The 23,352-nt window shown below is 39.4% G+C and overlaps 1 protein-coding gene and 1 long non-coding RNA gene across 3 annotated transcripts in view; one reads left to right on the forward strand and one right to left on the reverse strand.

The window, feature by feature from the left end:
* Positions 1 to 23,352, reverse strand: part of HTR2A (5-hydroxytryptamine receptor 2A) — a 65,427-nt gene that overhangs the window by 39,483 nt on the left and 2,592 nt on the right. For both annotated transcript variants that reach the window (XM_522752.9, XM_003314137.7), the window contains exon 2: positions 21,418 to 21,618. In XM_522752.9, coding sequence (XP_522752.2) covers positions 21,418 to 21,618 — 201 coding nt within the window. The remainder of the gene's footprint in view (positions 1 to 21,417; positions 21,619 to 23,352) is intronic.
* The window catches only part of LOC104001829 (uncharacterized), a 287,875-nt gene that overhangs the window by 25,778 nt on the left and 238,745 nt on the right, over positions 1 to 23,352 (forward strand). The window lies entirely within an intron of this gene.

Genomic DNA, 23,352 nt, shown 5'->3' on the forward strand with positions numbered 1-23,352 from the left:
TGACAAAAGCCAGACAGTAGCCAAGGTTGCCTGTCTTAATACTCTGCTCATTCCATTATGCCAGAGCTACTTCTCATCTATCCTCAAACTCCACATTACCATGTAATATAGACACGTGCCTGCATGAGCTTGGTGCTGGAAGACTTAACTTCAAAAGGATGCTAGCTTATTGCTGTTTACTTGTACTGAATTAACTGAACCCATTATCTCTTCTGACATTGTGAGAATTACTTCAACTTATCAGTGCAACCTGATTCAGATTTCTTATTCCATCCTTGTGAAAAAGCTATTCCAAATCCATAAATTCAGTGGGTCAGTTTTGACCTGAAAAAGTGAAATCAGTAATGAAAATATTGCCTCCTTTTATGATTATTCAATTCTACTTGAAGCAAGAGGCTGGATTGAAAAACAACCTCTTTTGGTCCATCAGTTCTCTTTTGGTCTAATTTTATTGCCAAACTATTACAGGCTGCTGAACCACTGATCAGGCTGCTAACTAATCAGTTTTCTACCCTATACTCATCCATAGTGGAAAAAGAAAATAAACAAGCAATTCAGAAAATACATTATTTAGCATTACTCTTTCAATAGGGTCTATGACTTAGTTTATTACACCAAGAACCAACCCAATTTCAAATAATTACAAAGTGTTAGTAAACTCTCCAGGCAGGCACACAGAGACATGAGCTGCAGATAACGCTGCATGCATTGGTCAGGCCAGTAAGAGGTTTCAGTATCTTTCCCTGCATTTTTGACACCTAACTGGCTGAGTATGGCTCTGCGGGTCATGTGGAAACTTAGAAGTAGAATCTCTGCCAACAGAACAAAAGCATCTTTGTTCAGAGGCTTGCTGACAATTTTAGGTGTTGAAACCCAACAGTAGAAAATGGAATTATAGAGCTGGAAAGAATTATCAAAATGTAATTTAATTCTAGACAAATCCCGCATAAGACGTGATTTTCTGAACTATTTCAGAAGAGTGCCAGGGAAATTACTTTAGTCGTATCTTTTATTTTTCCTCTTTAAATTCCGATAAATATCTTATTAATGGACAGTGATATCTTTACAATACCATGGTGTTCTTTCAAATATGAGAAGGTACTTTTTTACTCTGACCAATTTGGAATTAAAGCTACACTTAAGTGTAGACTTTAAATCAAAGATAATGTGAGAGAAAATTATAAGAATCAAAGTGATATGCACCAGCTTAAGGAAATCAGAATTGGTTATCAATGGCCAGTTCTAGCACTTATTAAGCACCTGTTTTGCTAGTGGTGAGGAACTCGAAGACAAATAAGACATAGCCCCTGTCCTTGAGAGGTTATAAATCTAGCATGCTGTATTGCATGGTTTATTTGACCACTCTGTATATTACAAATGGAAGTGCTAATATTAACAAGCATATGTGCAAAAAGGATATATGAAAACATTAGTTTAATACTTTGCATCTCAATTAGTAATTATTATGCAAAATAACTTTGGAGTTTCAGGCTAGCTTCTCTTTATTCTAGAGTTGTATCAATTATATACTATTTTATTATATAGATTTGTTATGTCTAAATTGGACTACAATTAGTTATGATTTGTTATGTCTGTTTATTTGACCACTCTGTATACTACTAATGGAAGTGCTAACATTAACAAGTGTACGTGCAAAAAGGACACATGAAAACATTGGTTTAATACCTTGTGTCTCTGTTAGTTTAATACCTTGCATCTCTATATACAAAAGCCCTGAAATTTAAAAAAGTGTACATGCAGTATAATTCATGAGTAGATGTTAAAAGTCAGCTCCAATCCTAAACTGATAGTGTAGGCAGTGCTTCTCAGAGTGTCCCAATTTTTGGACTTCCCATTAGTTCCTACTCAGATTCTCTGGGAATGGGCCCTGAGAATATGTATTTCCCAGTAATTATTATTATTATTATTTTGAGATGGAGTTTTGCTCTTGTTGCCCAGGCTGGAGTGCAATGGCGTGATCTCAGCTCACTGAAACCTCCGCCTCCCGGTTCAAGTGATTCTTCTGCCTCAGTAGCTGGGCGTGAGCCACTGCACCCGGCCACTGCCGTTGTTTCCTGACTTTGCCTAGAAAAGTTAGCCTTCAGAGACAAATTCTCATTCAAAGGTGAAATGATCTTCAGTTATGAGTGATTATTTTTGCATCTATTTTACTTTCTTTTTTTTTTTTTTTTTTTTTTTTACCTTGGAACCAGTTTATTCTGGTGCTAAGCAGAACTGTAAAATAGTGAAAATGTCCTATCAAGTAATTCACTGATTACATAGACACCACTTTTGTTTTTTATTCCATTTTTTGTTTTAACTCATGTGGTAGTGATATTTAATACTTTCTGATCAAATAGGTTCAAAGCGAATCTTTAAATTTCAAATTTCTTTTTTTAATTGTGATAATACATTTTATTTAACACAGTATATCCAAAACATTATTCCCAACTGTAATATAAAATTTATTATTATTATTATTATTATAATACTTTAAGTTTTAGGGTACATGTGCACAATGTGCCGGTTAGTTACATATGTATACATGTGCCATGCTGGTGTGCTGCACCCGTTAACTCGTCATTTAGCATTAGGTATATCTCCTAAAGCTATCCCTCCCCCCTCCCCCTACCCCACAACAGTCCCCAGAGTGTGATGTTCCCCTTCCTGTGTCCATGTGTTCTCATTGTTCAATTCCCACCTATGAGTGAGAATATGCGGTGTTTGGTTTTTTGTCCTTGCGATAGTTTACTGAGAATGATGATTTCCAATTTACTTTCAAACTTGTCTGAGAACGGTTACTCTGGATGTTCAGAAACATTTCACTTTCACAGTTCAGTCATATTCTTGTCTTTCATTCAAATGTCCGCAAATATAGGCAGGTGAGCAAGTGCTGGCTAAGGCAGTTCACTGAGGAAAGGGCTAGAGGGGAGGAGTTCTGAAGGCCATAACCAGAATCTAAAAGAAGTTCATTCCCCTGAGGAAAATTCCCTATTAACACTGTTCCCATAATTGCTTTCACTTTTATGAGAAATGTAAACAGTCTGAAATGAAACCTCATTAATATAATGAAAATATTTCTTGCTGGAATTAATAAAACTCTCTCCTGCTGAGTTTAAAGCACCAAGTTATTGAAAAGACAAAAGTGTGACTTTCAGCTTTTGCCTGACAATTGGAACGTGAAATTCTCATGGTATGTCTCTTATTCTTAGCTTCGGTCTTGCCAAAACTATTTCCATGGAAACAGACATCAAATCTGAAAATACTGAAAAAGCTACTATGGGGATGATCATCTAAACTCATTTGCTATACTTCGCCAAGTAAGGTCCCGAGTGTAAAAAGGCGAACACAGGCTGGCATCCTAGTGTAAAAATGACTTTGCTATCAGGGAAAAACCACAAGGGCCTCTTAAGGGACCATGTTTCTTCCTTCTATTTCCCTATCCCTCTTTTGTTTCTTTTTCCCTCCCTTCTCTTCTCACTTATTCAGTCATTCCTTCACCCAATATAATTGAGTTCCTATTTATGGTTAAATATATGTACACATATTTGTTTTCTCCCATGTAAGTCAGGAACACTGATGCATGGTTTTCAGAGAGAAACCAATAGACAGATACTGTCTTGCATTGTATCTAGGAAGCATGTCTGTTTAAACAGATAAAAACAATGGAAGGGCAAGGTTGGTGTCTTGCCATCACTGGCATCTAACACAAAATGGCTCCATAAACATTAGGAATCCTGATGCCTGAACAGAATGGTTGGAGCCATAGTAGAACTGTTGAGGACTGGTATAGGAAATGTGTTGGAGAGTTAGTGTAGCTGAGAAACACAAAAGGAACCTCGTTTCCTTTGAGTGAAGAAGCCACAGGTGTGTGGTTGGGGAATTCAGAAGCCTGTGCCTAAGGTGGAAATAGTAGACATAAAACCACAGTGCTTGAAGCACAGCCAATAAATGAGGATCAACTCTCTTTATTCCAGACAGGATTGAACATCTTCTCTCAAATGAAAAAACTTTAATACAAAATTACCCTTATCAAAGAAAGATGGATTAATTGGTCTATTAGAAAAATAAAGAACACCCCTGAGTAGACAGACCTTTGATTTCTGTAGCAACTGGGTCATGTCCAAAAGTTCTTTATTAAATGTATAGCCTGAGTGGTTTCCTTGAATAATATGTCCAGTGGGAATTAATTGCACAATGTATTAATTATGGGAATATAGCCTACAAATGTAGTCAGTCATGTAAACCTTTATAGTTGTTCATCTGGGATTTTAAAAACTTTCAAATATGAAAAGGAATCATGAATCTACCCCCACATAAAATACGGAATGGTAGGAGAAAAATCAATTCCCATTTTTAAAGACCTTTTAAAAAGTGGAGAATGGCAAGCATTCATGATGTGAACCCTAAAGGTTCTTATTGACACAGGCTAATATAAATTGAGCAAAAAGGCTTTGTTCATCTTTACATCTCACCATAGCTAATGGTTCTAACTCATGAAATCAGTTATTAATAATTAAAATTAATTTTAAAAGACAGTAGATAATTGACTTTGAAGACATCACTTTTTAAAGTGCCACCATACTTCATGTTTCTCACCTCCTCCTGGTTAAAACAAAAGCTATTATAGACCCTTAAACAGGGCCCTAGAATGTGAGGAAAGGTCAGAAAAATGCTGCCTTATGAAATGAGAGCCAAGGAGGATCATCACAAAATGGATGAAAATGTTCACCTACAGAAATCTTCCTAGAAGTGACTCTTCAGAAGAAAGGTTTTGAAAATGTTTCCGATTAAAAACATAGCTCCCTGTTCATCCAGGACTCCAAAGTGGCTCTCCAAAAGTAATCCAAAACAAATACCCGCAGCACAACTAGAGAAAGCAGGTGCTAATTTTGGAACTGTAATAGTAATATATGTTATAACAGACAATTTTGATGATTGACAAGAGATACTGAAAAAGATGAGTTCAACAGCTAAAAAGTCTTCAGCATTCTTTCCAGGGGAGAAGACATTCTGATTTTAGCAAACTGATCTTGCTTATCTAATCACAAATATCCCTACAGTGGAAAATGGTGATTCATCAATGTTATAGAGTTATAAAAATATCCTTTAAAGAACATCTTAGTTCATATATCTCAATCTGTTGCTTATCGAACCATATCATAACATCTTTCTTCCATATTATTCTATCTTCTTTGAAAGTTCTGGCCTATTCTCCATTTCTACTGTTAAAATTCTGCCCATCCTTCAAGGTTCAACTCAAGCATCTCCCTCTTGACACAACCATCTCTGATCCCCAATTTTTGCCAGAGTTCTCTGCATTTTTATTATAATGGTAGATTCTGCTTCCTCAGAATTAGCAGTTTCTTCATTCAATTGTAAGCCATTTGCTGTGTGCTTGTATTTTGATTCATATATATATATATTTTTTTTTTTTTTTTTTTTTTTTTTTTTTGAGACAGAGTCTCGCTCTGTCGCCCAGGCTGGAGTGCAGTGGCTCGATCTTGGCTCACTGCAAGCTCCACCTCCTGGGTTCACGCCATTCTCCTGCCTCAGCCTCCTGAGTAGCTGGGACTACAAGCGCCTGCCACCACACCCTACTAATTTTCTTTTTTTTGTATTTTTAGTAGAGACTGGGTTTCACTGTGTTAGCCAGGATGGTCTTGATCTCCTGACATCGTGATCCACCCACCTCAGCCTCCCAAAGTGCTGGGATTACAGGCGTGAGCCACCGTGCCTGTCCTTGATTCATATTTTTAACAAAAGTTCGTGAGAATATATCTGTCAAACTCTTTCGCTAGATGCTTTATGTTCACTGAATCCTCACTGTGTCCCCCACATGCTTGTATAGTCCCTTATCCACTGTGGACCCTTACTAACTTTGCATTGCCATTTAATATGACCAGCTGAGAAGATTGTCTTATCAGGAAGGTGTGTCCCTGCAGGTGAATGGATCCAGGAAAATGGGTTCCTATTACATTCATTTTAAATAAGTGAGCATATTGGAATTTGAGTCATATAAGCCAACTTCCCAGAGTGCAATCATCTCTGGATGAAGGGGAAAACATAGTATATCTAAACTTACAAGTTGATGCCTAGACTGTGGAACGTGGGGACTCCACTAATGAGTAGCTGTTATGGTGAGACCCATGAGGCCTCTAGAAGCTATACTGTACCACTTCTTATATATATTTTCCAAAAGCATCCAATTTAAAGAACAAAAAAACTGCCCTGAGATGATATGTGTATTCCAATATGGCAGAACTCGGCTTAGATGAGAACGATTCTTGCACGCTTTCCAAAGAAATCTCAAAATCTGAAACAAAAGCTCACCAACTTGATTGGGGAGAAATTCAAAATAAATCAACAGCTCAACAGCTCTTTTTTTAAGCAGACCTTACTAACTAGGCCTTCATAATTACAACACAGTGATATTAAGTAGACAAACAAAAGTAGTTTATTCTTATATAAAGGTTAGGCTTTCATTTAAACTACTATATGGGGAAAGCAATCTAAAACTTTTGAAACCAAGGGCACAAGGAAACAAATTTTTTTCAAAGTGCTTGCAGAGTCAGACTCCAGAAATTAATTTTTATATGCAGGTGTACCTGGATAGGCATTTTCTATTACATAGTTTGTACTCAAGATGAAGTACATTTTCTGCTTTGCTCTCCATTCCTTGCACTCTGAAAATTTGTGACCTAGTAGGGGAATAAACTAATGATTATAATCAAATATGTGAAAAGATAGAGATATGGAGGGGTTTTGGAAGAATCAAAGCAGGGCAAGTACCTCATTTATAGAGGGAAGGGGAAATGTGAAGGCTTCCTGGAAGAGGTGATGCCAAAATCATAGGAAAGTAGAAAAGTAGAAGGCAGCTAGGCAAGAGGATGAGAAGGCTTTTCAAGCAGAAGATTAAAAAATGAAAGTGTGGGAGTGAAATGACATGAGAATGATGGGAAATTTATTGCAGCTGGAGAATAAAAGATGAGGCAATATACGGTAAGAGATGAAATAGAGGTATGGACCAGGTCCATATTTATGGGGACTTTATGCCTTTCATTTAAGGATCCGTACTTTATGGGGCAAGAGAGACACTCAAGAGTTTCAATCAGGAGAGCAATTTAGTTAAACCTGTTTCATATGGCTCACTTCAGTGGCAAGGTAGAGAATGAGAGCAACAACCCTGTGGACAGGGAAATGTTTGCATTAGCACCAGAGAGAGATGATGAGGGCTGACTGGGAGGAGAAAACTGATCTAGGAAACAGTGAGCAAGTAAAAACAAAAGAACCACTCAACTGCTTGCATGTGGAGCTTAGGAGGAGGAGAGGAATTCTGTGAGTCTAATGGGCTGAGTAGATGTTGATGGCAGATGCTAAGACAGCCTTCAGGAGAAACAGGTAGACAATGAGTAGAGCTTTTCACCTGAGAAGTGTGGGGGACTTCTGGCTATAAGCAGCCACAGGGTAGTTGGATGCCGGGGGTTGAAGCCCTGGGAAGCACTTCATGCTGGGATGTGGATTATTAAGCAGTTTGTCAGTGTTCTAATAGCTGAACCCACAAAAAGAAAAGGACCCAGCAGAAGCAAGAATAAAAAATGAGAAGGTAGAGAATGGGTCTCTGGAGGATATTACCATTTAAGGAAGAGGAGAAAAGGAGTCTGCAAAAGCCACAGAGGAAGAAGATCTAGGGAGTGGGAAGGAGCTGAGGAAGAAGACAGATGTGAAGAAATCAATCCACAGAATCAAACAATTGCATTAAACAGTAACAGTAGATGAGTATGTGCATATATGTGTATGTATACACATATAATTCTGTTTTTGTGGATCAAGATAGTATCTGAGCACAAGTTTATACTGCCTCACCCCTAAAATTCTATTTAATGATACAAAAGAATTAGAAGAAAAAAATCAGAATTACTGAAAAGAAAATGTCATTTTATTAGTATTTTTTAAATGATGGAAGAATTTCTGGAAGACAGCAGATGGGATCTGGTTTAGAGGGAAACAGAACTTGAAGAAAGGACAAAAACAAATATAAGAAACTGCAGCAAATGTCAGCAGGGTTTTGAGGAAACTGCATGAAATGCAGGATAAAAGGATATACACATGGATGGGAATTAAGGGGCATTCTCCAAGGGCTGAAATCTGAGGGAGCTTTGCTTGGCAGTGCTCTTCTCCTGCCTATGCTCTGTAGTGGGGAGGAACAGCACAGTTCAAGGTTAACACAAGAGCTGTGGGTGCTGATCCAGAGAGGCAGAGAGGGATGAAGGATAACTTCACTTTGTATTCTCTATAGTCCTGAGCTGTTTCTTTCATGTTCAGAATGTATTTGTGTATTACCTAAATAAATTGTTGAAATAGAGATAGTCTTTCGGATTCAATTGGAAATGCAGAAGGGCTTGGTGACCTTGACAAGAACAATAAAAGGGAAGGAGGCTGCAGCCAATGTTGCTTTGAGACATGAATGAAAGGTGACAAAATAGAAAAGCAAGGGTAAAATCTTGGAGAAATTAACATAAGTTGGAGAGAGATGGAGAGAAATCAAATTCTTGGGAAGAACAGGAGGTAGAGACAGGAAGTACAGAAGATCAGGGGTACAATTGGAAGATGGGAGTAGAAAAAAACAATTGTGCATGATGGTCTTTTCTTGGGGAAGAATGGGACATGATTATCTGCCTTAGACAGTGGCAATCAAAGGCTGTAAAAAGGACCTAAACAGAAAAATCTGAAAAAATCCACTACCTGGCCCAGTGGCTCATGCCTGTTATCCCAGCACTTTGAAAGGCTGAAGTGGGAAGATTGCTTGAGCTAGGAGTTCAAGATCAGCCTGGGCAACACATTGAAAGCCCATCTTTACAAAAAATACAAAAATTAGCCAGGTGTGGTGACATGCACCTATATTCCTAGCTACTCAGAAGGCTGAGGTGGGAGGATCGCTTGAGCATGGGAGGCTGAGGCTGCAGTGAGCCATGATCACACCCCTGCACTCCAGCCTAGGTGACAGAGTGAGACCCTGTATCAAAAAAAAAAAAAAAATCCAAGAACAAATTAAAGGACTGATAGCAATGAACAAGAGGATCTAGCTGAGGTTGAAAACCACAGATAGGTGGTGTGCCCAACTCACAGAGTAAAATTTTCTCCAGCAGGTCTGAGTTACTTGAGTGTAGCAACAGTAAAGGCTGGTTTGTCAGAGCCATCCAGGTTGGGTTTTGGTTAGGCCAATGAAGGAGTAGGATACTAGGACACAGAGGATGCTGGTGACAATAAACTGATCAGAAGATCCACCTTAGCTCCTTGCATGGTGACGATTCCTATCTCTTAGCCCAGAAAAGACTGATCTGGAGAGAGTGGAAGCCTCAAGAGCATACAGGCTCCTGACGCAGCCCAAGGGCAGAAGGTGGGCATGAAGGGGCAGCATGCAGATGTTATTCCTCTGCTTGAAATAGCCAGAAGCAACACAAGTCCCCTGTCCCTTCTCTTCCTCTTAGAAAGAATATTTAGCAAAAGAATAAAGAAATTCATAGTCCATAAGCCAGGCCAAATCAACAGACTAACAAAAAATAAAGCACTTCTGACCGGGCATGGTGGCTCACACCTATAATCCCTGCACTTTGGGAGGCCAAGGCAGGCGGATCTCCTGAGGTCAGGAGATCGAGACTAGCCTGACTAACATGGTGAAACCCCGTCTCCAATAAAAATAGAAAAATTAGCTGGGTGTGGTGGCGGGCACCTGTAATCCCAGCTACTCAGGAGGCTGAGGCAGGAGAATCACTTGATCCTGGGAGGCAGAGGTTGCGGTGAGCCAAAATGGTGCCACCGCACTCCAGCCTGGGTGACAGAGGGAGACTCTGTCTCAAATAAAAAAGAAAAAAAAAAGAAGGCACTTCTTTCTTTCTTATGACCTGATTGTTTCTTAATTATTCTCACCAGTTTCCAGTGGCCATGGAGCATCTATGCTGTGCTAAGTGCTGTTTTATTGAGCATGTTTTCCCAAAGATGAGGCTGAAGTCTGCCATGCAGAGAGAAGTCAGCTGCCACTCTGGCAGGCTCTCAGCTGCCTGGGTCATTAAATGACTTCTTACCCATGGGTTAATGTCCCGAAGGACAACCGAGGACGTGTCTTTCAAGAGCAGAGGTTTTCGTGATATTTTACCATATTGTGCTTCTAAGTATGAGACAACTGGCCAGGCAAGGAGATGTCCCTAAATTCTCTTGCATCTGTGGGCAGAGGAGGGGAAGGGTCACTGCACTCAGGGACAAGAGAAGGGGTGGCCCAAGTGGTGGCCCTGCGGATCCTTTGTTTCAGGGTAGTGACAAGCGTAGATGGCCACTTGACATTTGACAGCTCTCCAGCACTGCCATACTCTAGAGACAGCAGCACTTTCTCTCAACATGGCTGTGAACATCTCTGTTCCTGGATGCCAAGCCACTCAGCTGCAGGCTGGGGCAGTGCCTGGATCTCTCTCTGGACCTCTGGGGAGGGAAATGAAGTATGGCAGGAACAAAAATAAAGATACAACAAATGGAGGCAGTTTCACTTCTTCCCCCTAGGAGAGAAAGTGAAAAGATAGAGAAACCAAAGGAGACTTGGACTAATTCAAGTTTCTGTTTGTATTCTGGTAGATGCTAACTTACCATATGATCTCCCAGAAGTGGAAGTGAGGACAGGTAACCCAAAGCCCTTTCTGTCCTGGTTGCCTGAATAGTCTCTGACATGTACTTCTTAGGCTGACTAATAGCCATATAAAGGATTTGGGCATAAACCTGGAGGGTCCCAGGAGAGACAATCTCAAGTGGATTCCTCAGATAGTTTGTTTCAGGCTGTGGGGCTGGGAATGTCCTCCAGTGTAAAGGCTGACAGAACACCATCTGGTTTTGAGTCTGGTTTACTCAGTTGATTTATTTTTTCAAGCATTTTTTTCCAGAAGATACGGCATCATAGGAAAATATATTTTGCTGTCATTCCTCTTGGACCTAAATGAGCATGCTATTTTTTCAACCTAAGTGCTTAGATTTTATGTAGTTACATTTGCTTATATACATTCACTTCATTCCATAGAGAATTTGAGGTTGCTCATAAAAAAAGAAGTAAAAAATAAGACCAAAAAAAGTGCAAAAAGTATGCCAGTCAAAAGGTCTAGAAAGTAGATACATGAAGTTACATGCAATTCCAAGTATAGTAGTTTTTGGGAAATTAGAGGCTGAGTTTTGAAACTCACAAGCAAGTGAAAATGGTCAGGGAAGTTAAAAAAAAAATGAGAGAGTACTAAATCAGAGACAATAAAAAAATCCTTAATTAAAAGTATGCTGTGGTGAACGACTAGACAGATCAGTAGAAACAGTCAATAAACACCTAAATACACATGGAATGCAGTAGATGGCAAAGGTGGTATATGAAGTCTATGGGGAAACAAATGATGCTGGGACAATAGGTTGCCATGCAGAAAAAGATAAAATTAGATCACATGTTAATTTCTAAATGGCCCAAAGACTTAAATTTATAAAACAAAACCATAAAAGTAATGGGAGGAAACATTTAACTTTATAGTGGAAAAGGCTTTTGTAGTAATGATTCAAAATTCAGAAGCCATAAGAGAAAGGAACATTAATAAATGAGACTCCATAAATCCATGTGGAAAAAAACAAGTAATGTCAAGTGACAAGTAACAAACTGGGAATATACAGGTAAGATGTGATAACACGAAGAGCTTAATCCCCTAATTTACCAATTAGGAAAAAGCCAAGACAAGAGTTCAAATTATGTTGAAAACTTAATTAACACTTATATGACAAACATTACATTTACTCAATCTTTAACCTCATAAAGACAGAAAATAAATTAGCATCTATTTTCTTTTCTCACATGGCTAATTAGTATATGAAATAGAATCCAAGAGAGATCCACCATGCAAACAGAAACCATAATGTAGGTACTGTTACCATCTCCATTTTATCACCAGGAACCTGAGACACAGAGAGGTGAAGTAACTTGCTCAAGGTCACACAGCTTAGAAGGGACAGAGCCAGTATTCAAATCCAGATAGTGTGGCTCCAGACATTTTGCTTATATTCACCAAGTCCTACAGTAAAAACCATGGACAGCCAATTATAGAAAACAAAAACATAACATGAAGCGATGCTAAAAACCCCCATATACTAAATCAACACAAAACTACAATGAGATTTTTATCATTTTCTCTGTCCTTCAAAGCTTCCTGAAACATCTGCACTGTCTAGGAAGGTAGGTATTTGAGCTGCATGAAGGCAAGAGGTTAGGTCCAGGAAGGTTAGGATTCTATGTAAGGTGTCACAGTTTGAGGGGAATGGCCCCAAATAAATGTAACCCAGCTTGCCTTTCCTCCCATTACAAAAGTAATAATGCAGAAAATACATGATTATGTTTATCCTTGAGGGAAAAAAATCTATTTAGACTGACGGTACTTCAAAATTACCCCATAAACTGCAAATATATTTCTGAAATGAAATAACATCTGGAAAAGGAATTTAAAGTGGTATCTTTGGTTGCCTGTCAGAATACGGCAATGTGAGAATAGTCATTTTCACCTTTTCTGAGATATGTCTTTGCTAAAGACAGGAAATAAAGTAGCTTCTATTTTCTCTTCTCATGGCATTGGCAGATGGAAAAAGGATACATCATGAAGGGTCCATGAGAAAAGAAACCATCCTGAGGAAAGGGTTTGCTCATTTTATACGTTGCGGTGAAGTCACAGTTACTGCTGATCATGGGAAGTAGGTTTATAAAGGGAAAATGAAATCCATAGAGAATACTAGGATCACTCTCTCTCCACCCCGCAGGATTATTCTTAATCCAATGCTTCAATCTCCTGTCATTGCTGCTTTGCTCAGAAGCTCCCACACAGAAAACACAATGATTTGCAATTATGTTCCTTTTCCTCAGAATTAGATGGAATCCTTGGCAAGCAGTGAAGTGACCACACTGATAATGGTGAGCAAGGGGAAAGCAGCAGTACATTTCAGGAGTACTGAGTGCAGGAAAACTTGACTAATCTATGATGTGATTACCGAGGTGAAAATGTGTCAGATCCTTGCTAACTTTGAAAATTGGCCGCCTCATCCAAGAAGCTGCCTTTGACCCATGATGCAGTTATAACAGCTGCATTCTGGATCATCTGAAACACTTTGGAATAAACATATTTGTGACAGGCCGGGTGAAGTGGCTCACGCCTGTAATCCCAGCACTTTGGGAGGCCAAGGCCTCTACTTGGTATGGAGGGCAATTTAAAACTTTCAAATTGTCTACTTCTTGAATTTTCCATTTAACAATTTCAGACTGTGGTTAACTGGATAAATAAAACAATGGAAAGGGAAACTGTGGATAAATGGAAACAACTGTAGTCTCAACTTAATATTTTTAAGATTTCAAAATATTCTGCAATTTAGAGAAAAGTGAGATATCTAAACAAATCCAAGGTGGGCAGATCACGAGGTCAGGAGATCAAGACCATCCTGGCTAAGATGGTGAAAACCCATCTCTACTAAAAATACAAAAAATTAGCTGGGAGTGGTGGTGCGCACCTGTAGTCCCAGATACTCAGGAGGCTGAGCCAGGAGAATGGCATGAACCTGGGAGGCAGAGCTCGCAGTGAGCCATGATTGCGCCACTGCACTCCAGCCTGGGCAACAGAGCAAGACTCTGTCTCAAGAAAAAAACAGAACAAAACAAAACTGTGACAAAACTATATAGAAATGCTTAAGGAGAAAGATGACAATCCTGCCATTCTTTCTAATTTAATCATCTTGATAAGTGTGAAGTCTTTTGACAGATTCTCAGCACTTGTGTGTGTATTTGTGTGTATGTATACATATATATATATATCTCCACATATTATCACTATATTATCATTAGTTTACCAGAATGAGCTCACACCATGCATACCACTCCAAAACTTGCTTCTTGCATTTAACATTATGAACATTCCTTCACTTAAATATCAAATACAGTGGTCCCCCCTTATCTGAGGGCCATACATTCCAAGACCCCCAGTAGATGCCTGAAACCAAGGATACTAAACTTGATATAGACTGTTTTTTTCCTGTATATGCGTACCTATGATAAAACTTAATTTATAAAGAAAGCACAGTAAGAGATTAGCAGCAGTAAGAATTAAAGTATTAGTAAATGATTGAATAAAATAAAGATGACTGGACTACAAGCACTATGATGCCATGGCAGTTGATCGGATGACTGAGATGGCTAACAAGTGACTCACAGGTGGATAGCATCTGCAGTGTGGATATGCTGGACAAAAGGATAATTCACATTCTGGGTAATACGAGGCAGGATGGCGGGAGAGTTTATCACTCTACTTGGTATGGAGGGCAATTTAAAACTTTCAAATTGTCTATTTCTTGAATTTTCCATTTAACAATTTCAGACTGTGGTTAACTGGGTAAATAAAACCATGGAAAGGGAAACTGGATAAATGGAAACAACTGTAGTCTCAACTTAATATTTTTAAGAGCTTCAAAATATTCTGCAATTTAGAGAAAAGTGACATATCTAAACATAATCCAACCTTTCCATTTCTTCCATTCTGAAGAAATTGCTGCATTAAAAATCATTACATGTGCTTTTGTTTTTCTATAGAATAGATTCTCTCAAGTGGAATTGGTAGGTCAAGTTTTAATAGCTTTTGCTAGATGGCCCAAGAACAAATAATTCACATTTCCACAAGCAGGGTTTTGAGAGAGTGCAAGTGGTGCCATATTCAGGGCAGCACTGGCTGTTTTCACTAACTTCATTTTGCCAATTGGATAAGTGAAAAACATTACTGCATTGTTTTAGATTATATTGCCATGACTGTTAAAGAGGCTAAACATGTTAAATAAGTTTTATTGTCCATTTCAAGTTATGTTTCTGTGAATTGCCTGAAATTTTAGTTTGCTTATTCTCTCTGTTAGATTGTTTCCTTTTCCTCTTTTTAAATATGTTGCTATTTGTATTTTAAGGTTATTAACCCTTGGTCTGCCAATCACATACATTGCAAATATTTTTCATTTAACTTTGCTTACACTGATTTTAGCCATATCAAACTTATATAACTGTTTATGTATATATTCTTCTTTATGGCATCTGCATTTTTTGACTTGCTTTTAAAGATCTATTCTGCCACTAGGTTATTTAGAAATTATTGGAAAACTTGTGAATTGGGACTCAGGGTAATGAGGAAATAACTTAATGAGATTATTTATTTTAGATATATTAATAGAAATAACGTGATGATTTGAAATGGGACTGTAATCATGAGAGCAGTGGAAGAGTCCCATAACAATTCAAACTAACGGGGATGGAGGAAGGAAATTAAGACATTGTGCAAGTCAGTAAATGAAATAGTTCATTTAAAAATGAGCTCTTAAAATATAAATATAAGATGGAAGGGCTAAAACTGATGCTGATTGTCACAAATGTGGGCAGGTAAAATTTCAATATTAAAAAGGCAAAGACTAACAGATTTTGTTAAATAAATCTATCCATATGTTACTTGTGAAAATGCACATAAAGCAAAGCTACAAAAACATATTAAAAATGAAAAGGTGAGAAAATAGCCTGGGGAGAGTCAAACAAAAAAGATAGAGTAATATTAGTACCACATAAAGCAGAATTCAAGGTCCCAAACCTGTCCTTGGGGTCAGGGAGAGAAAAAGCAATTGGTGAGAGGGTACCAAGGTAGCCAGGATGTTAAGAAGTTAAGATTCTGGAGTGAAGGGAAGAGCAAGAAAGCAAGGTAATACTATGAGCTACCTTTCTACTCAGGCAGTTACCAGTTTGTTAAAGGAACAGATTGAGAGACCGAATAGCTAAAGAGAGTTAGCAGTAGTCTTACGATGTTGAGGATATGAAACTTGAAGCTCAGAGCTCCTCAAAATGGAGAACACGTCAGGCTGTCATCTGGGATCATGAAAAAAATACATCCTAGGTATAAAGGCAAACTGGAAATAGAATGGCTTTTATAAGAACCTTGCCTTAAATAAACTCAATCCCTTATTGGATTAAGGGGAACTGTGCTTACTTTAACTGCTGTTAATGCTAAAAGACTCCACTCTGGAGAAAGACAGTATCAACAAAGCACCCAAACATTTTATTTCAGTGTCCAGTATTCAATTAAAAAGAATTACCAGGAGGCCAGGCGCAGTGGCTCATGCCTGTAATCCCAGCACTTTGGGATGCCGAGGCGGGCGGATCATGAGGTCAGTAGATCGAGACCATCCTGGCTAACATGGTGAAACCCCATCTCTACTAAAAATACAAAAAAAAATTTAGCCGGGTGTGGTGGCGGGCACCTGTAGTCCCAGCTACTTGGGAGGCTGAGGCAGGAGAATGGCGTGAACCCAGGAGGTGGAGCTTGCAGTGAGCAGAGATCACGCCACTGCACTCCAGTGGGGGCGACAGAGTGAGACTCTGTCTCAAAAAAAAAAAAAAATTATCAGGCATACACAGTACTCAATTAAAAAAATTACCAGACATATCAACAGACAGAATGAAGAGAAAAAAAACCCCAAAACTCAGAAAAGAGAAATCCCTAGGTAATCCCACAACCCAGAAAAGAGAGATCCAGATAACTTGTGATTAATATTTAAGAAAATAGATGAAAACATGGAGAATTATTCTAAAAACCTGGAATTTATAAAGAATTAAATGAAAAAATCTAGAACTAAAAGTGTAGGAATTAAAATTAAGAAAACAAGAGATGGGTCTTAGGCAGATTAGAAGTAGCTGATGAGAGGACTAGTAACAGAAGAAGAAAAGTCAGTAAAGCTATCTCAAGAAATAAGAGGAGAAAAATGTACAAAATGTAGAAGTGTTTAACACTGCATGTTCTCACTAATATGTGGGAGCTGAATCGTGAGAACACGTGGACACATGGTGGGGATCAACACACACTGGGGCCTTTTGGTGGGGGGAGGTGGGAGGGAGAGCATCAGGAAGAATAACTAATGGATGCTGGGCTTAATACCTGGGTAATGGGATGATCTGTGCAGCAAACCACCATGGCACACGTTTACCCATGTAACAAATCTGCACATCCTGCACATGTACCCCCGAACTTAAAAGTTGAAGAACAAAGCAAAAAAAAAAAAATGTAGAAGTGCTTGAGTTATAAAGAACTTAGGTAAAAGGTTTAGCATACATGAGATTGGAGTCCCAGACATGAGGAAGAGAGAGAATGGGGCAGAAGCAATATTTGAAAAGATGATGACCAAGAGTTTTGTCAAAGTGGCCAAAGTCACAAGTTTAAGAATCAGTACATATACCATGCAGGATAAAAACAGAAACTAATTCACAACTAAGTACATCATGATAAAGTTGCTAAAATAGAGACAAAACATTCTGAAGCAGCAGGGCGTGGCACAAGGTGATGTTTCTGAAGGAATAAAAATAAGACTGACAGCTGGGTTCTTACAAACAAAAAATATAAGCCTGGAATGTTGGATTTGCCACCTATGAAGTGCTGAAAAAAAAAAAAAGATGACTGTTAACCTAGAATTCTATACTGAGCAAAAATGTGTTTGAAATGAAAGCAAAATAAAGATGCTTAGGATAAGAAAAACAGAACAAACGACATGATATTCTAGAGGAAATTCTTCAGGAATGAGGAACCCAGGCAAAATCATGAAAATGAAGAAAGCAATAAACAGCAACAGGGGTTAATATGTGAGAAATAGTGAATAGAATGGCTATAATGATGTCTTATGGGTTTAAAAAAGACATTTAGTAAATAGGGAAAAACCCAAAAGACAGCAGGGATAGATGGAGTTAAAAGGTTCTAAAGTTTTTGCACTATCCGAGAAGTGTTACAAGTAATAATTTGTTTTAGACTCTAAGGTCAATAAGGAATGTTGTAATCATTGAAGTAATTTAAAACAATGGATAACAAGCTCATAAAGGGGAATGATGAATTGACAATTCTTGATTAGTCCAAAAGAAGGTAAGAATGAAAAGAAACTAGAATATAGAACAAATAGGAAAATAGCAAATTGTAAGATAACAGATTTAAACCCAAATATGAGTTAACATTATATGTAAAAGGACTAAATACTCCAACTAAAAGACAAAGATGGGGTTAAAAACAAAACTTTATATGCTGCTTACAGGCTAACACTTTAAAGTCACAAAAGGTTTGAAAGTAACAGGATGAAATAAGATATATCCAAAAATGATAATCAAAAGAAAATTAACATAGCTATACTAAGATCAAATAGATGTTAAGTCAAGAAGCATCACTAGATATAAAGTGGGACATTTAATGATAAAAGAATCAATGTAAAAGTTAAAATTTGTATGCAGCTAATAACCCATGAAGGTATAGAAAATGTAAATGCAATAACTATAGAAGTTAGAAATGTAACTTAAAATACTATTTAAAAAGGAGCCAGGATGAAGAGATTTGGAACCAAGTTCTACATAACCTCTCAAAAACATGTAATTTCTACTTAAAGACTTCAAGACTTAGGGAAAGTGGAAACTTCTCTATCATTTAATAAAGCTAGAAAAAGAAAACTTGTAAGAATCATAAACCAACCAACTTTATCATCCAAACTCAATATTCCAGGAATGTAAGACAGTATTATATTTAGAAATTTACCAAGAGAGTGAACATATCAATAGCTTGAAGAGAAAATATCAATTGAGTCTAAAAAAAGCTTTAGTCACTAGTAGAAGCAAACAAGTTAGATCATATTTTAAAATTCCAGCTAGGCTAAGGATCTAAATTAAAAGAAACCACACACAAAGCAAACAAAAAACTAAACCCAAAGCAAAATAATCAAAACAGAAACACTAGAAGAAAACTCAAGAGAATATTTGTGCTGAGTCTCTGTAGGTCCTTCATTAGATCTGCCTTTTTCCTTTTTACATTTTCCACTTGCCCCCTCCTCAGGGCACACACCTCAGACTTCTAGTATAGATTCTATGTAACTTTTTTTTATCCTTTTGTTTCCTTGTCTTCTCCTACCTTACTGTGAGAGATCTTTGAATGCATATCTTTTTCATCTTGGTCTATACAGTGCTAAACACATAGTAGATGCACATTACAAGACTGGTCAAATGTGGGTGCAGTGGCTCATGCCTGTAATCCCAGCACTTTGGGAGGCCAAGGTAGGGGATCACCTGAGGTCGGGAGTTCGAGACTAGCCTGACCAACATGGAGAAACCTTGTCTCTACTAAAAATGCAAAATTAGCCGGGCGTGGTGGCACATGCCTGTAATCCCAGCTACTCAGGAGGCTGAGGCAGGAGAATAGCTTGAACGTGGGAGGCGGAGGTTGCGGTGAGCCAAGATAGCGCCATTGCACTCCAGCCTGGGCAACAAGAGCGAAACTCCATCTCAAAAAGACTGGCCAAGTGGATGGATGAATGATCCCTGCCTGGCACCACCACAATCATTCCAGCTTGCCTGCCTCCTGTGGTGATAGTCTGCCTCTGGCTCTTTCTGGCTATCTTTTGTGCAGTGGAAAGAGCATGGGCTTTGGACTCAGATTGACCCATATTGACTCCTGATTATAAGCGATATCATCCTGTGCAACTGAGTTCTCTGCAGCTGATTTTCTTTAAGGGGCTTTGTATACTACTGGGTCTGTACTCAGTGCTCAGAAACTGTTACCTTACTACTGGTGTTATCATGAAGCTTGAATGAGATGGGGGAGTCAGTGTGGCTGAGGAAAAGATGGTTGACCTTCCCAGCATTTGTCTCACCAATGGCACAGTATATTGGGGTAAAACTATGGACAGTGTATCAGGGTAAAAATAAATGGCTTCATTTGCTCCCTTTGCATTAATCTTGATTCTCCTACTTATCACACTGACCACCCTGAAAACCTGTCTCAGTGGTCTTCAACTCTGACTGCCCCTTAGAATCACCTAGCCTCACCCTAGGCAATTAAATCAGAATGTTCCCAGGGGCATTTTATGTGTAATTGGGATTGAGTGGTTACTGGCCCTTCACTTTCTTGCTCTTAGTAGAATGAGTCCAACTTGCACAGTCCCAGAAACTACAAGCATTTTCTAGGAGCAAAAACTGTTTCCTAAGGAAGGTACAGAAAGAACAGGGCATGGTGCTGGAAGTTTAGAGTCCTAGTCCTGCTGCAAGTTGGAGACATGATCCAGTAAGCCACAATACCTCTGTACTCTGGTTTCCTCATTTATCAAATAAGCACCATAGAATCTTCTATCTCAAACGGTAATGGGAAATTTAAAATAGGAAGTAGGTAAGACTTTTTAAACATTTGAAAGTGACACAAGTGTGATTTGTTAGTGTTTCCATCAGATGTTCCCACCAGAATTCAACAAAATCCTCGCTGTGCTACTTACTGGCTGTGGGGCTTTGCACAGCTCATTTTGCTTTTTGAATCCCAGTTTTTCCTCATCTATAAGATGGAGCTACTTACTCTTCAAATTGCATAATAGTTCCCATTGCTAGCAGCAAAGAAAACAATGGGAACTAAAATACACAAGATATAGTATTATTGTGTTGGCTCTTATTATTGGTACTATTATTCCAATGCTGTGGATAAGCTCACTCAAGCCCTTGATTTCAAGCGGTGGAATCTCATAGTCTCTCATATTAGCGGATGCTGGCACTGGCGTGGCCATAAGCAGGTGCAACATTCCTGCCTGCTAAGCTTTTGGATTTTAAAATGAATGTCAGAGAATCTTTGGTTACCAACCAAGGTGCTGAGGTTGACAGGTACAATTCACTTCACTGCCTGAGATCCGCCCCCTTAGCTTCCATTACCTGGGCTTTTCTGACTATTAGGTGTGTGACAGAAGATCAATACTGGAGAGAGATGAATGTATGTAATCAACCTATCAGAAGCAAGTTGAAATCCTTTGGTGTGTGGTATCATAAAAGGAGGAAGGTCAATAGGGACACTGGGTCGGACTGAAGAGCAGCCTTGCCCCAAAGCAAATCCTGGCACTTTCCTCTGGCCCACCTTTTCCCTCCAAGCTACAGCACATGGTACCTTTCTCTAGAGCCCAGAGGCTTTATGTTCTCTAGCAAAGTGGTCTGCATCCTTACGTTGACCATAAGTCCAGTGATTATAAAAGTTGAGGTCTTTGGGAAACCCAAGAATTAGAGTCGTGGACTTGAAAGTAAGAAATAGGGAAAACAGCACAGTTATTTCTGACTTTTTGGCTCTACTGTTTATAGTTTTGCCTGTGCAAAGCAATACAAATTCATGTTGTCAGCCAGTGACATAAACAGATTTTTCTTTCCTGAAGCGAATCTGATAATTATGATGTTGTAACATATCTTGCACCACCCAAAACAGTAGATTGAGGATGTCAGGTTTCAGTACAACAAAATGGAACAAGTCTTTTCAGAAAGCACGAACTGTCATTTCAAATGAGGCTCTGAAATATGTTCCCACTTACCTACTGATATGGTCCAAACAGCAATGATTTTCAGAAATGCCTTAGTTCTGGAGTTGAAGCGGCTGTGGTGGATGGGATTCTGGATCGCGACGTAGCGGTCCAGCGAGATGGCGCAGAGGTGCATGATGGAGGCCGTGGAGAAGAGCACGTCCAGGTAAATCCAGACTGCGCAAAGCTTGCTCGGCAGAGGCCACCGGTACCCTATGAGGCAGAAGGTTGGTGTCAGTGAGCAACCCTGTGCCTCCTGGAGCACATGGATCCCTATCCTATGACAATTTCCAGCTCTGGGACAGGCACAGGCGGTGGCAAAGGGCAACACAATATATTTTTAGTATTTGAAAAAAGCCCACTGGCAACTGTACTTAACTATGATAAGCTAGCACTGGCTGATGAATGCAGGGTTTGAAAATTTCTAGTGTCTGGAGTTATGTGAGTGTGGCACGGTAAGCTCGGATGGTCTCTATTTGGGGGTTCTCTTTCTTCCCCCTTACACCTGGCAAAACATTTCTTTTGTTAATGGCTTATGTCAAAATTTGTGTTTTGGCTCCTCTTCTGGAGCACCTCTCACACTGTACTGTCAGGATTTAGTCACATATTTCTCTGGATTGTATTTCCCTAAGGTTAGTCTCACCTCTTAGTCATTATTATAACCATCCAGTCCCATACAGTGATGGCAATAAATTGCATTAGTGCAAATGACTAAATGACTAAAAATTCAGATTGTGAATATGTCTGTTTGTAAAAATGAAAAATAATGATCTAATAATGCTTTGGGTGCCAAACTCAAATTTGGGGTATGTGTAGGGAGAGCTGAAGACAAGGGTGAAGAAAAATAAAGGAAGGTGTCCTTGCTCTGAGCTTTGTTTTAGGGAGGCATTTCTCAAACTTTAGTGAGCATCAGACTCTGCCACATCTCTTAAAACACACACTGCTGGACCTCCGTCCAGAGGTTCTGATGCAGTTAGTAGGGAGCAGGCTGTAGAATTTGCATCTGAATTAGCAAGCTCCCGGGTGATGCTGATGCTGCTGGTCCAGGGACCACGCTTTGTGAATAGCTGCTTTAGGGTAGTGGCTCTCACCCCTGGCTGCACATCAGTATCAGCTGGAGAGTTTTAGAGAAGGTCCTGATGCCCATGCCAAACCCAGGCCAATTAAATCATCTTTGGAGGGTGGGCTGAGGTGGACATCAAATGTCGAAGCGTTTGCAAAGCTTTTTCCAAGCTCCCCAGACAATTCCAATGTAAGAGACACTGCAGGTCACCTGCTATATGAGGAAGGTTAGAGTGTGCTTTATGGACATAAACAAAGTGTCCTGGTTTTGTGTTTTGGAGGGGGATCAAGCGGTTATGTAAACCTTAATTAGTTTTGATCACAGTATAAGCAGCGGAGTTAGATCTGCCTGCATGTAAGAAGGAAAATTTTAAAGTCCACTTTTCTTATTATAGACCCACAAAGCCGAACAAACTCCAACGCAAACGTACACTATTAACCAAAATGCCACAAGAGATATTTAGACAAGTAAAGAGCGTAGGTACAAGCCTAATTTACAGCCATTCACTTGTATTATTTGCAAAGAGCTTGAGCCGAAAGGAAAGCCTTTTCCTTTGCAGCGCCTTATGAGGGAAGCTACGCTCTGTTCGGAACAGATGTTGGCCCTCGGAGGGGTTTCTCTGCAAGGAGGCGGCCCAGGCCTCAGTCCGTGTTTCCGATGCGGGATAAAGAGGGGGCATTTCCTTGTGGGAGAAGCCCCATGCCCCACGCCCCGTGGGCTGGGGGAGGCTGGAGGAGCAGCCCAGGGAGGGGCGGGGCTCCGGAGGGAACGGGCTGCGCTCAGAGCGGCGGCCGCCAGGGGGCGCCCTTGCTCCCCAAGCGGGTGACGCCGGGGGTCACCCCACCCTCCAGCCTCTGTTTTGGGTCCCGCTCTGTCACTCCTCC

Source organism: Pan troglodytes, chromosome 14 (genome assembly GCF_028858775.2).
Source record: "Pan troglodytes isolate AG18354 chromosome 14, NHGRI_mPanTro3-v2.0_pri, whole genome shotgun sequence".
Taxonomy (NCBI): Eukaryota; Metazoa; Chordata; class Mammalia; order Primates; family Hominidae; genus Pan; species Pan troglodytes.